At 43.4% G+C, this 13,864-nt stretch overlaps 1 protein-coding gene across 2 annotated transcripts; it reads left to right on the top strand.

The window, feature by feature from the left end:
• Nucleotides 1-229: 229 nt before the first annotated feature.
• IDI1 (isopentenyl-diphosphate delta isomerase 1) lies at nucleotides 230-13,203 on the top strand. Of its 2 annotated transcripts, none has more exons than XM_070728841.1 (5): nucleotides 230-586; nucleotides 2,273-2,433; nucleotides 8,256-8,348; nucleotides 9,090-9,220; nucleotides 12,065-13,203. In XM_070728841.1, the coding sequence occupies exons 1-5, from the start codon at nucleotides 276-278 to the stop codon at nucleotides 12,380-12,382; spliced, it is 1,014 nt and encodes a 337-aa protein (XP_070584942.1). In that variant the 5' UTR covers nucleotides 230-275; the 3' UTR covers nucleotides 12,383-13,203. The 2 variants fall into 2 exon arrangements, with proteins under 2 accessions (XP_070584942.1, XP_070584941.1); XM_070728840.1 differs by having other exon boundaries at nucleotides 359-586; nucleotides 2,261-2,433.
• The last annotated feature ends 661 nt before the right edge of the window (nucleotides 13,204-13,864 follow it).

The raw sequence follows: 13,864 nt of genomic DNA, 5'->3' as shown, positions 1-13,864 counted from the left end.
CTTCCCATTCCCAGGAAACCTGTTGTTCTATTCCCAAAATCGATCAACTGGTAGATATTCTAAAGCGCCTATTGGCTAATCTCTCGTCCATATCCTTATTCCCATTTGCTCCTCGATCTATCCATCCGCCTGCTCTTCTCACCCATTGGCTGCTTGTCAGCTCGTCGCCTTCATTCTTCCGCCACCGCAACTGTCTTAGGCGGCCTCCCCATAAGCCCCGCCCTGCCCCTCCTGCCATCGGACTAGAGCTGTCCGCCAGTGGCGTTCCCGTCCGGATGATTGGCAGGCACTCCGGTCATCTCCGGGCGGTGGTGCGATCGGTCCACGAGATGACGCGAGAACCCGTCGCCGTCGCCATTGGCCGCGCGCGTCGCGGGGCGTGTTGCCTGGCGATGTGGCGCGCGACGCTCAGGTTGGCGGCGGCCGCGGCCGCGGCGGCGACGCCGTCGTCCCTGGCGGGCGGGGGAAAGGCAGCGCCGCTCCATTTATCATCGCGGGCGGGTAGCTGTTTTTGTCAGTCGAGCCTCCGCGCAGCGAGGTGGATCTCTCCTGCCTCTCTCGCGGGCCCGAAGGTGGACGGATTGCGGTAAGGACCAAGATTGGGGATCCGAGGGGTTTGCGGTTTTGTTTTGTTTTTTTAAACGCCGGAGTGGGTCCTGCCGCTCTTCCGGATAAAAAGTGCAAAACCGTTTGTGAAGGCAAATCGCCGCCGCCCCTTTAAAACCTTGCACTATCGAATCTGGGATATGCTGCTTCTCACCAGCGAAAGTGCTCTGGAAGTGAAAGGATCTGAAAAGATCCCTCTCTAGATCCGCTTTTTCGGGGCGCGATTCCCTTCGCTCACTCAAAAACTTGGATCTTTGATTCAGCTGGCTAGGGAAGATGGGAGCCTGGCAGACGGATCTGATTAGATGAGCCTGAATAAGGATATACAGTATTATTCATTCCTCATCTCTCAATATAACTGGGGACACTGTTGAGAGATTTTCTTGGAGGTTCGCTCTTCTTTTTTTTTTTTCAAAAAATATTTTTTATTCATTCATAAATTTTTTAAAAATACATAAGAGAAAAAAAAACAAATAAGACATTATACAGTACAAAATAAAAACCAAACATATGTACATACATTTATACCTTTAAGGTTATTTTACGGTACATATATTGGCTAATATTTTACGCTTATTTACTATTTTTACCTATTTCTTTTATCATTATAATCTCTATATCTCTATATCTGTCTATCTTCTATCATCTTAATTATAACACCATTACTTAATATATGTATATTTCTAAGTATTAATATAATGAAGTATTATATTCATTTGTCCTTACAATCTTAATGTCCTAATGGTTAATATATTATTTTATATATTATATAATATTTTTTTGGAGGTTATAAATCATCCAGGTCATGGTTGTCCATGGTCTTTTTTTTGTCCATTTTCCAAAAGACAAAAGTGGACTTTCTTCCCCTCTCCTCTTGTCTTCTTATTCCAAGAAGCTGCTTCCTTTCAAAACTGAATTAAGATTCTTGGACGAGAAGGAGAAACTTTAAGTAGTCATTCATTGCACTTTTGGTTTACTTTTCTGCAAGGAGTTCTGGTGGCCACATGACACTTATTTTCACTATCTTGTGGGGTTTTTAAAAAAAGAAATTTACTTTCTTTCCAAGTGCTGAGAAGCTTATCAAGGAGACATTTGTCAAAGCAAATGTTATAGGACTTAAAAAGAGAAAATGTAAGAGAATCAATCCTGAAAACGTTGACGATAGGCACCCAGCGATTTAACATCTGCTGGAGTAGACCATATGTTCTTGAAAAATTTGAATACTTAAATAGAGGAATGTTTGTAGAATGCAAAAAGCTTGATTTGTTTAGCAATCCATAATGAGATACAGAATCACTTTAGATGTTAAGGTATTCTGAAACCAGTTTATCCTGTTTTTTAATGTTTTATGCACATCTGAATCAGTACTGGGTTCTAAAACTCGTTGCTACCAGTTTGTGCATGTGCACGACACTCTGCAAATGCGCAGAAGCATCCAGGGAAGGTGGGCAGAGCCTCCTGCTGCTACCGGTTCACAGAACCGGGAGCAATCCATCACTGATCTGAATTCAGTCTATTCTGATGTGGAACAGGAACAATCAATTGGTAGAGAGGGGCAGCATACAAATCCAATTAAATAATTTCAAAATGTTTGCCTAATCGCAAATTCCTTAGGGTAGGTTTTGCTGTGGTCTGAATTATTTTTTATATTCAGTATTTCTTTTAGGGAGATCAACAACACAATCATGCCTGAGATAAATACAGATGAATTGGATGAGCAGCAAGTGCAATTGCTGGCAGAGATGTGCATTCTAATAGATGAAAATGACAAGAGGATCGGTTCGGACACAAAGAAAAACTGTCACTTGAATGAGAACATTGATAAAGGTAAAATATGATTTAAAGCAGTGTTTTTCAACTAGTGTGCCACGAGACATGGTCAGGTGTGCTGTGAAGAAGGAAGCCCAGATTCCAGTCCCGCAACCTTTTGTTGAGGGCGCAAAGAGCAAAAAGTTGCGAGACCGGAAGCTGAGCTTCCTTCTTCCCGCCTTCCAAGTTTTCCGGCAGCTGCAGCGCCCTGCCCAGCTGGAGCTTCCCTGGTGGCGACGGCAGGTGAGCTTTGGGGGGCAGCGGGAGTGGGAGGGCGCCGGCAACAGCAGCACCGGGCAATAGCCACGGGGCGGTGGCTGCAAGCGGTCCGCAACAGCGTACACCACAGGAGTGGGAGGGCAGTGGCATCAGGCCAAAGCCGCGGGGCGCCGACAGGGCAGTCGGCTGCGAGTGGGAGCTCCAGGGTGGAGGCACTGGCGGCGGCAGCTGGACGCCGCACATTCATTCATTCATTTATTTATTTATTCAATTTTTATGCCGCCCTTCTCCTTAGATTCAGGGCGGCTTACAACATGTTAGCAATAGCACTTATTAACAGAGCTAGGCTATTGCCCCCACAATCCGGGTCCTCATTTTACCCACCTCGGAAGGATGGAAGGCTGAGTCAACCTTGAGCCGGTGATAAGATTTGAACCGCTGACCTTCAGATCTACAGTCAGCTTCAGTGGCCTGCAGTACAGCACTCTACCTGCTGTGCCACCCCGGCTCTATGTTGGCGCTACGGGGCTGGCACTGGCCCGCTGGCTGGGCTGCGATGGAGGTGCCAGCCCCATGCCCAGCGCAGCACCAGCATGTATGGCATTCAGCAACATGTCCAGCTGCCACCGCCAGTGCCTCCGCCCTGGAACTCCCGCTTGCAGCCGACCGCTCTTCTGCCACCCCGCGGCTACTGCCCGATACCACTGTTGCCGCCGTGGTGTACGAGAGAGAAAGAGAGAGATAGCGAGAGAGAAAGAGAAAGAAAGAAAGAGAGAACGAGAGAAAGAGAAAGCAAGCAAGAGTGAGAGAGAAAGAAAGTGCGAGAGAGAAAAGGAGAGGAAGGGAGGGAGACAGAGAAATGATAGAAAAAAGGGGAGAAAAAAAGAGGAATAAGAAAATGATTGAGGCAGAGAATGAGAGGAAAGAGAAAAACAAAAGAGAGAGAAGTGACTCTTGATTTAAAGCATATGATAAAAAGCACCCAAAGAATAAGAGAAAGAAAAAACCCAGCCCTTACTTGCTTTTGGAAAGAATAAGAGAAAAAAACCTCCAGCCTTCACCTGTTTTTGGAAATGGTTCAAGAGTGTGTGTATACACACACACACACACAAACATAAACACACACACAAGGGTGGGAGGAGACAGGGATGGAAAAAGAGAGGAGAGTGTCTTAGAGTGTCATTTTGTGTCATTTTGGTTGGTGGTGTGCCCCAGGATTTTGTAAATGTAAAAAATGTGCCGCAGCTCAAAAAAGGTTGAAAATCACTGATTTAAAGTGTATAATAGGCAAGGAGGCCCTTGTTTAGCTCAGCTGGGTCTAAGACTTGTGATGTGACACAGAGCCACATTTCTTGCCTCCAGATATCTGACCTTTAACTACAGATCAAGATAAAATCAGAAAAGGAAAAATGCTGTTGATCAAGTATGTTTGGATTAATACTATTCTTCAGACATTACAAACATGTTGATATAGAGAAGCTGAAATATACAGAAGCTGGAAAGCTTCTCACTTATTACCTACAGATTACTGTCTTATCTCTAAAATAGTCTGTCATTCCATTTAGATTTAGAATTACAGTGATCCCTCGATTTTCGCGATCTCGATCTTCGCGAAACGCTATATCGCGATTTTTCCCACCCGATGACGTCACTCTCTTCCTTTCTCATCTTTCTTTCTCTCTCTCTCTATCTTGCTTCTTCCTCTCTCACACTCTCTTCCTCCCTCTCTCATCTCTTTCTTTCCTTCTCTCTCTTTCTCTATCTCTCCCCCTCTTGCTCTCGGGCGGCGGGCGGGCGAGCGGCGGGCGGGAAGCAGCGAGGAGCCGAAGATCGGGGTTTCCCCTTTGCGTGGGCAGCGGGGAAACCCCGATCTTCGGCTCCTCGCTGCTGCGGCGCTGCCGAGCAGATCAGCTGCTGGGCGGCCGAAGAAACCTTCCCTGGGTCTTCCCCGCCGCCCACACAAACTCCACCATCTGCGCATGCGCAGCCATGGAAAAAGGGCGCGCATGCGCAGATGGTGTTTTTACTTCCGCACCACTATATCGTGAAAAATCGAGTATCGCGAGGGGTCTTGGAACGTAACCCTCGCGATACTCGAGGGATCACTGTACACACATTTTACCAGCTGCATATGAATTCAGAAGTTTTTTCTAAGCATTGTTAAAAAACATGAATTTACTTGTCCTTTCTCGTCATTGCTGGCAGGCTCAAGTTAAAAAGAGGGCACACATTTTATTTTGCCTTGGCAAATGTGGGCTTAGCAAATTCATGACCTCTAGTGGAAGAGAAATAATAAAGACTGTCTTAGTAGATACTTTGGGGAAAATAAAAAAATGTGGAGTGACTTGCTATTAAATAGACACAAGGAACACATTATTTAAATAAAAGGACAATGAATTAACAAAGTGAGAAATTGCTTCTAAGTGATGTAAAAGGTGCTTGATTACAGATCAGATATACTAGATCAGAGCAGGAAATGTAAGCCAGTGGGCCAAATTTGCATCAGCATGCGACGACTTTGGCCTCCTAATCAACAAAAAGACCGAAATGATACATCAGCCAACTCTCAAAGCCAAATACCAAGAGCCCACCATCACAGTGAGGGGACAAAAGCTGCAAGCAGTGGACCCCAGTAGCACCCTCTCCCATGCAGTGACAATTGACATTAAGGTCAATTGCAGAATCACCAAGGCTAGCTCTGCATTTGGCAGATTATTGACCAACATGTGGGAGCACCATGGAATGAGCCTTGCTACAAAGCTCAAAGTCTACAGAGCAGTAGAGCTAACTACCCTGATATATGCCAGTGAGATTTGGACTATATTTAGGAGACATCCTAGCAATTGAACCACTTCCACATGACTTGCCTCCAAGAATTCTGAGGATCTGGTGGCAGGATAAGGTGCCCGACACTGAAGTTCTCTCCAGAGCAGGCCTACCATCAATTCCCATGCTGCTAATGAAAGCTCAAACATGCTGGGGAGACCATGTTGCAAGGATTCCAGACCATTACATCCTTAAACAGGTGCTCTATGGTGAGCTGCCTAAAGGAAAGTGACCATACAGGGGACAAAGGAAGTGATACAAAAGCACATTGAAAGCTTCCTTCAAGCACCTCGATATCAACACCACCTCCTGGGAAACGTTGGCACAAGATCAACCAACATGGCGAATGCTGATTCACCAAGGCTGCCAGACATCTTGAGGCCAGAAGAACATTCATAGCAAAAGAGAAGCGAGCACTCCACAAAGCCAGAGCTGCAAATGCTGCGACAATGGTACCCACACATGCTCCATCTTAAAACATGCTGAGTGGGGAATTCTGGGAGTGGAAGTCCACCCATCTTAAAGCCTGCTTAATGGAGAATTCTGGCATGCTCAATTTTGTTGCTGGGTCACGGGAGATGGTTTGTCCTGCAATAAAATGAAAATAAAAACAAAGAGGCTGGAACGTGCCACTATGCCTCTTTGCACTGCATTATGAGGCTTTATGAGGTTGGCTTTGTGCTGCAAAAAAGGAGGAGGAAAGGCTGCTTTGTGCTTTTTCCTTTTTCTTTGTGGGAAGCCAGCACGTCATGGCCCAGCAACGCAACTGTGCATACTCATCAGCAGCACAGGCAAGAAGGTAGCAAAGATCACCTGGAGCAGTAGAGCAAAATGGGCAAGTTGATTTTGTTGAGGACAGTAAGGCTAGGACATCTCTGGTTTTAGAAGGATTAACCTCAGAAAAAATTGAGCTGAGGTAGGTACTCCACTAATGACCAGCAAGATTCCCTTAACAGTTGCAATAGGAATTGCAGTCATCTAAGCTGTCAGCTTGCTTTACAGCTACCTGTTTGCTGGATCCGTGTCCCTCTTGGCTGGTTTTGGCCAGCAGAGAGGTAACACGAAGCTGGGTCCAGGAGATTGTCAACGCCTCCTTGAGGGGGGGGTCCTTTCTGGCTCCTTGTAAGGAGGCACTCGTGCGCCCTCTCCTCAAGGAGCCTTCCCTGAACCCAGCCGTACTTAATAACTATCGTCCAGTCTCCAACCTTCCCTTTATGGGGAAGGTTGTCGAGAAGGTGGTGTCGCTCCAGCTCCAGCGGTCCTTGGAAGAAGCCAATTATCTAGGCCCTCAACAATCGAGATTCAGGCCCGGCTACAGCACGGAAACTGCTTTGGTCGCGCTGATGGATGATCTCTGGCAGGCCCGGGACAGGGGTTTATCCTCTGTCCTGGTGCTTCTTGACCACTCAGCGGCTTTCGATACCATCGACCATGGTATCCTTCTGCGCCGGCTGGAGGGGTTGGAAATTGGAGGCACTGTTCTCCAGTGGTTCTCCTCCTACCTCTCCGGTCGGTCGCAGTCAGTGTTAGTGGGGGTCAGAAGTCGACCTCGAGGCTTCTCCCTTGTGGGGTGCCTCAGGGGTTGGTCTTCTCCCCCCTGCTATTCAATATCTACATGAAACCGCTGGGGGGGATCATCCAAGGGCATGGGGTGAGGTATCATCAGTATGCGAATGATACCCAGTTATACATCTCCACCCAATGTCCAGTCGGTGAAGCAGTGGAAGTTATGTGCCGGTGCCCGGCTCAAACTCAACCCTGACAAGACGGAGTGGCTGTGGGTTTTGCCTCCCAAGGACAATTCCATCTGTCCGTCCATTACCCTGAGGGGGGGAATTATTGACCCCCTCAGAGAGGGTTCGCAACTTGGGTGTCCTCGATCCACAGCTAACATTAGAGCACCATCTTTCAGCTGTGGCGAGGAGGGCGTTTGCACCAGTTGCGGCCCTATTTGGACTGGGAGTCACTGCTCACAGTCACTCATGCCCTCATCACCTCGAGGTTTGACTACTGCAGCGCTCTCTACATGGGGCTACCTTTGAAGAGTGTTCGGAAACTTCAGATTGTGCAGAATGCGGCCGCGAGAGCTATCATGGGGCTTCCAAGATCTGCCCACATTTCACTAACACTCCGTGGCCTGCACTGGCTGCCGATCAGTTTCCGGTCACAATTCAAAGTGTTGGTTATGACCTATAAAGCCCTATATGGCATCGGACCAGAATATCCCCAAGACTGCCTCCTGCCGCACGAATCCCAGCGGCTGATTAGGTCCCACAGAGTTGGCCTTCTCCGGGTCCCATCGACCAATGTCGGTTGGCAGGACCCGGGGGAAGAGCCTTCTCTGTGGCGGCCCCGGCCCTCTGGAATCAATTCCCTCCAGAGATTTGAATAGCCCCCATCCTCCTCACCTTCCGTAAAATGCTAAAGACTCACCTTTGTCACCAGGTGTGGGGATAATTACCATCTTTCCTCTTTTTTATTATGACCAGGTTGAATGTGTATGGCTGCATAGTTAGGGGTTTTATTATGTTATTAATGCCTTTTAAATGGATTTAATTTTTTATTATTATTAGATTTGTAATATATTGTATTACTGTTTTGCTGTGAGCTGCCCCAAGTCTTTGGAGAGGGGCGGCATACAAATCTAATAAACTAAACTACATTGTTAGTGACCAGAATTCCAGTTCCAATTACGATTATAAGTTGACCACTACTTAAAATTAGCATATACAGACATTAGATGAATTATCTTTGCAGTATAATATTTACAGTTTTTGCTTGTCTTTCCATACTAGGATTATTGCATCGTGCTTTCAGCGTCTTCTTGTTCAACACGGAGAATAAGCTACTGTTGCAACAGAGATCAGATGCCAAAATCACTTTTCCAGGTATGTAATAATGAATTGTTACAACAATGTGGCAGGGATCCATCTATAGTTTGAACACATGTTAAAAGGATGGGATTTATTGCTAAAGCAAAGCCTTGAAAGGTTGTTTACAGTGTTATTATATTTGTCAACAAGCAAATAATGGGGGAAACAATGTGAGGGCTGAAGCTGACAAAAGAGTTTGAGATTAGACAAAATACTGCAAGCATCTTCAACATCTGAGGCTGAAAAACAGGGAGCAAAAAATTCACAAACGAAGGTAGATATACATATGCCATATATATAATGCTGCAATATCCAAACTGGATTGGTCAGCAGGCCAAATCTGAGTTTTGGAACATAGCTTAAAGGGAACATTGTCTCATCAGACTGTGAGAGAGAATTCTGGCGAAATAGAAGTTCTATGAGGATGGGCTTCAGCATGAATCCAAAAGTTTGGTAGACTATACCTCCAGTATATATCCTGCAGCAAAAAGTTCATTGTGACACGGGGCTTTAAAGGTATGTGAGAGAAGGGAGAGATCCTCAGTTTAAATCTGGAGATAAATGTGGCTGATTCCTAGATTCCTCAGTAATTGATTGTCATTGTCATTAAAAACTGATTCAATGGAGAGTGATAGGATATTCCAAAGCAGACATCTGAGTTATCTGAAAACTTTGAACTACAGTATAGCATTTCAAATATTTTGCTGTTCGAAATGCTGCAGGACGTTATTAAAACTTTTCATTTCTTTTGGGAAGATTGTTTTACCAATACCTGTTGCAGTCATCCACTAAGCACCTCTCTTGAACTGGAAGAAAATAATGCCCTTGGCATTAGAAGAGCAGCACAGAGAAGGCTGAAAGCAGAGTTAGGAATTCCACTGGATCAGGTAAACACTCTTCAGAGCGATTACTTCCTTTGGGAAACGTTGTTGCATAGCATTTAGTTATTTGGCAATCCCATTTGTCTAATTATATGTCAGATCTATAATATTTATTTGGAAACTCGTAATTTGCCATATTCCCAAAAGCCTAGAGTAAGGAACAATTAACGCAATGTCATATTTGTACTGTCTCCCTTTTTAAAACTAGGGTGCGTAGTTTGCTTTGGTGTTTTATTTCAGCATTTGTATTTTGGATCAAGATGAAGAGCATACCTCCCAAGCTGTACCAAATTTCCAGTTTTCAAATTTATTTATTTACTTATTTATTTTATTCAATTTTTATGCCGCCCTTCTCCTTAGACTCAGGGTGGCTTACAACATGTTAACAATAGCACTTTTTAACAGAGCCAGCATATTGCCCCCACAATCCAGGTTCTCATTTTACCCACCTCTGAAGGATGGAAGGCTGAGTCAACCTTGAGCTGGTGATGAGATTTGAACCGCTCACCTTCAGACCTACAGTCAGCTTCAGTGGCCTGCAGTACAGCACTCTACCTGTTGCGCCACCCTGACTCTCATCCTAAACTACCAGTCAAAATATGCACATTACCAGATGATTTTTTTAAAATTGAGTAAAATTGTTCAGTCAAGCTAGAATCTTTGTTCAGGTTTACATCTCTTTGTGGTTAAACAATTTTGGGCTAGAAATTTTTTTCAACAGTCATTTTTCCCAAAGCAAACTCTATCATTGTCTCCTATGGAAGTACAGTGTTCCCTTGATTTCCGCGGGGGATGCGTTCCGAGACCACCCGCGAAAGTCGAATTTCCGCGAAGTAGAGATGCAGAAGTAAATACACTATTTTTGGCTATGAACAGTATCACAAGCCTTCCCTTAACACTTTAAACCCCTAAATTGCAATTTTCCATTCCCTTAGCAACCATTTAGATTATTACTCACCATGTTTATTTATTAAAGTTTATTTTAAAAAATATTAAAGGCAGATGAAAGTTTGGCGATGACATATGACGTCATTGGACGGGAAAAACCATGGTATAGGGGAAAAACCCGCGAAGTATTTTTTAATTAATATTTTTGAAAAACCGTGGTATAGACATCTCGTGAAGTTCGAACCCGCGAAAATCGAGGGACCACTGTATTGCCAAAATGGCACAAGGGTAAAATAGCTACTCAATTTTGCGTATTGTTTTTGTCCTGGAAATGTGCACAAAATATATGTAATTCTTGGCCAAGTACAAGGCCAGGCTGGGACCCCATCAATCCTCATTTCCTTACCAAAAGCTATCAGATAGGAAACTTTAAATGTAGCTCCATAGCTAGAATGCTGTGTAATAAAAAGTTACAATTTTATTAATAGGATGCATTTTCATTTTTAAGACAATTTTCAGAACATAATTTGAACCTATAATGTTTCAGGCACAATTGCTTTATCACTGTATATTGATGCCTTGTCTTGCGAACTTAATTGGTTCCAGGACGAGGTTCGTAAGGTGAAAAGTTCGTAAGACGAAACATTTTTTTTCCCCATAGGAATCAATGTAAAAGCAAATAATGTGTGCAAACTTTAAAGCTTAAAGAAAAAGCGGCAGGCGGACAAAGTGAAGGCTAACGGAGTGGAGACGGACAGCGAGGATAAGTGAGGAATGGAGGTCCTAACAAAGGCTAACGCCGCCCCAAATCTCTCCCAAAATCGCCCCTTCAAAATCTTCCTACATTGCCCCAAATTCCCCAAAAAGTTACCACTCCAAAACCTTCCTACAGTGCTCCAAAAATTCCCCCAAAAATCGCCACTCCAAAAGCTTCCTACGCCACCCCAAATCCCTTCCAAAGTCTTCCAAACTCACCCCTCCTTTCAAAATGCCTCGTTTCTCCTTGCTGCCTTTCTTCATTCCATTTGCCTTCGTTAGGACCTCGATTTGGGTGGCATAGGAAGCAGCTGGAGGGACGATTTTGGGGGGAATTTGGGGCAACCTAGGAAGGTTTTGAAGGAGCGATTTTTGGGGGGAATTTGGGGCAACGTAGGAAGGCTTTGGACTGGCGATTTTTGGGGGAATTTGGGGCAACGTAGGAAGATTTTGGAGTGGCAATTTTTGGGGGAATTTGGGGCAAGATAGGAAGCTTTTGGGGGAGCAATTTTGGGGGCAATTTGGAGCGGTGTAGGAAGCTTTTGGAGGGATGATTTTAGCCGCGAGATGGGGCGAAGGAAGCGGCAGGCTGGGGGGGAGGTTGGCAGCAGGATGGGGCGGCTGTGGGGAGCAGAGGAAGCGGAGGGCTAGAGGGGAAAGTGGCAGGGAAATGGGGCAGCTCCAGCGTTCCCTGCCTCAGGTGCAAGCAAAAGGGGGCAGGGAATTCCCATGCAAGCAAATGAGAAATCCCGGCAGTGACAGTCACAAGGCAGGGAAATCCCTTCGGCAGTCAGTGAGCGCAGGCACAGTAAGAGAGCCCACGGACCCGGGCTCAGGTTCGTAAGACGGAAAGAGTTTTTAAGACGAAGCAAAGAAATCTTAAACCCCAGTTTCGTATTTTGAAAAGTTCGTATGATGAGGGTTTCGTAAGACAAGGTATCACTGTATAATGTTCAGAAAAAATACCACAATACTACAATTCTCAGGCATTATTTAGAGAAGATAGGCATTAAAAATAATTTTGGTTCTTCCCAGGGCCCTGGTTACATAAAGTATGCTATGAAATGCCTGAAACCAGGAAAATGCCATTGCTCTTCCTGAAATAGCAATAATAACTTGCTTTTGTATCTATATTTAAATGTTCTGGGAATGGGAGACTGTTTTAAAAGGTAGATTTGGAATCTTTTGAAACATGTTTGATTATAGGTCACCCCAGAAGAAATCTTCTACCTAACCAGAATTCACTACAAAGCCCAATCCAATGGAACATGGGGAGAACACGAAATAGATTACATCCTTTTCCTGCAGAAGAATGTAACGCTGGATCCAGATCCTAATGAAATTAAAAGCTTCTGTTACGTGACACAAGAAGAATTGAGAGAACTGCTGGAAAAGGCTTCTCGAAATGAAATTAAGATTACTCCGTGGTTCAGACTAATTGCAGAGACTTTTCTCTTTAAGTGGTGGGATAACTTGAATAATTTGAAGAGATATGTTGATCATGATAAGATACACAGAATGTAACAAATTAGGTTGTTTTAAAATATACCTTAAATTTTTCACAGGGTATTCTGTTTGGAGTGGAGGAGATCATTGATTGCAACATAGGAAATTAGGAACAGTCCCCTTAAGTGGAACTTAGATATTTATCTCAAATTGCAGAGCTATCTTGCTCCTGGAATAATATTTCTTTTCATTTCATATTAATAAGTCATTAACAAGTTTGCACTCCATGAAAAACCACTGTTAAGTCTGAATAGTCACCAAGCCACAATGCCATGAGAGTAATTAAGGCTTGATTACAATATCTCCCACAATGATCTCTTTATATAATATGGAACGCATCAGCTAACCAGTCTTGTTAAGTGTAGGTAAAATGAAGAGGTTGAACCTGAATTATTCAATCTAAAAGCTCTCGTATGTTATGCCAGTCTTACTGAAGCATGCAGCACAACAGTTTTTCTATACTGTTCCCTTTCAAGTTACCTATTTATCTTTCAAATAATTCACTGTTCCATATTTAATTTGTTTTTGAAGAACCCTTTTAAGCTATTCTAGCACGTAAGATATTTTCCCCATTAGAAAAGATACCTGGCATTTCAAACTAGGAATGTTAAAATATCTATATCTGTAGATTCTAAATGTCTTTCCCATAAGAATTAAGCTATGATCTAAAAGAAAGAAATGTAAATAATTTTTTCACAGAACCTTGAAAAATACCTGAGCTATTAACAGAACAAAGAAGGGAAAGATTGTTAGGCATATCCTATGGCCTGGGGGAAATGGTGTATTCTTCATAAATACAATTATGAACCTTGAATATTAAAATTTAAAAATGGAATCTCTGATTGGTGTGTTGAAATTTCTTATTGATTAGTTCATGTAGAGTCAAAAACAAAATGCTTTTGTGTTCTTTATAATGGTTTGTTAAATATAATCGTGGCTGTTGGATTGGGTAATCTTACAATTTGTACTATCTAGAAGACAAAGCTGGCAGTAATCTATTTTGGGAGCTCTAGGTGAAGATTTTAAGGTCAGTTTTGTAATATAAAAAGGATTACTCATTGACTCACTTTTACTTCTTGAAATTTCCAATTGTATACAATTCTTACAGCAAGAGTAGCCTTTTAAATTACTTTTAAGGAAACCACTTTCCTCAATCTCAGGATTGAATAACCCAATATAGCAGTTTTGAAAATTACCAGTAACAGTTAAGAGAACTATTTTAAAGAAAAACAAGGCAAATTTCAATGCTTGCAATTTTATTTCAACACAGACAGATGTTTTAAATTATTTTTTTTCTCAATTGCTTTATCTTCTATTGGTTGAGCCTGCTTTTCTCTTCCCACTAAACAGGTGTTTGGGCTTCAGGTTAAAAATGGTTCTAACCTTGAATATTAAAGTTTAAAAATGGAATCTCTGATTGGTGTGTTGAAATTTCTTATTGATTAGTTCGTGTAGGATTACTCAAAGTTGACTCACTTTTACTTCTTGAAATTTCCAATT

This window comes from Erythrolamprus reginae, chromosome Z (assembly GCF_031021105.1).
Source record: "Erythrolamprus reginae isolate rEryReg1 chromosome Z, rEryReg1.hap1, whole genome shotgun sequence".
Lineage (NCBI taxonomy): Eukaryota > Metazoa > Chordata > Lepidosauria > Squamata > Dipsadidae > Erythrolamprus > Erythrolamprus reginae.
This window is presented reverse-complemented; position numbering and strand designations above follow the sequence as displayed.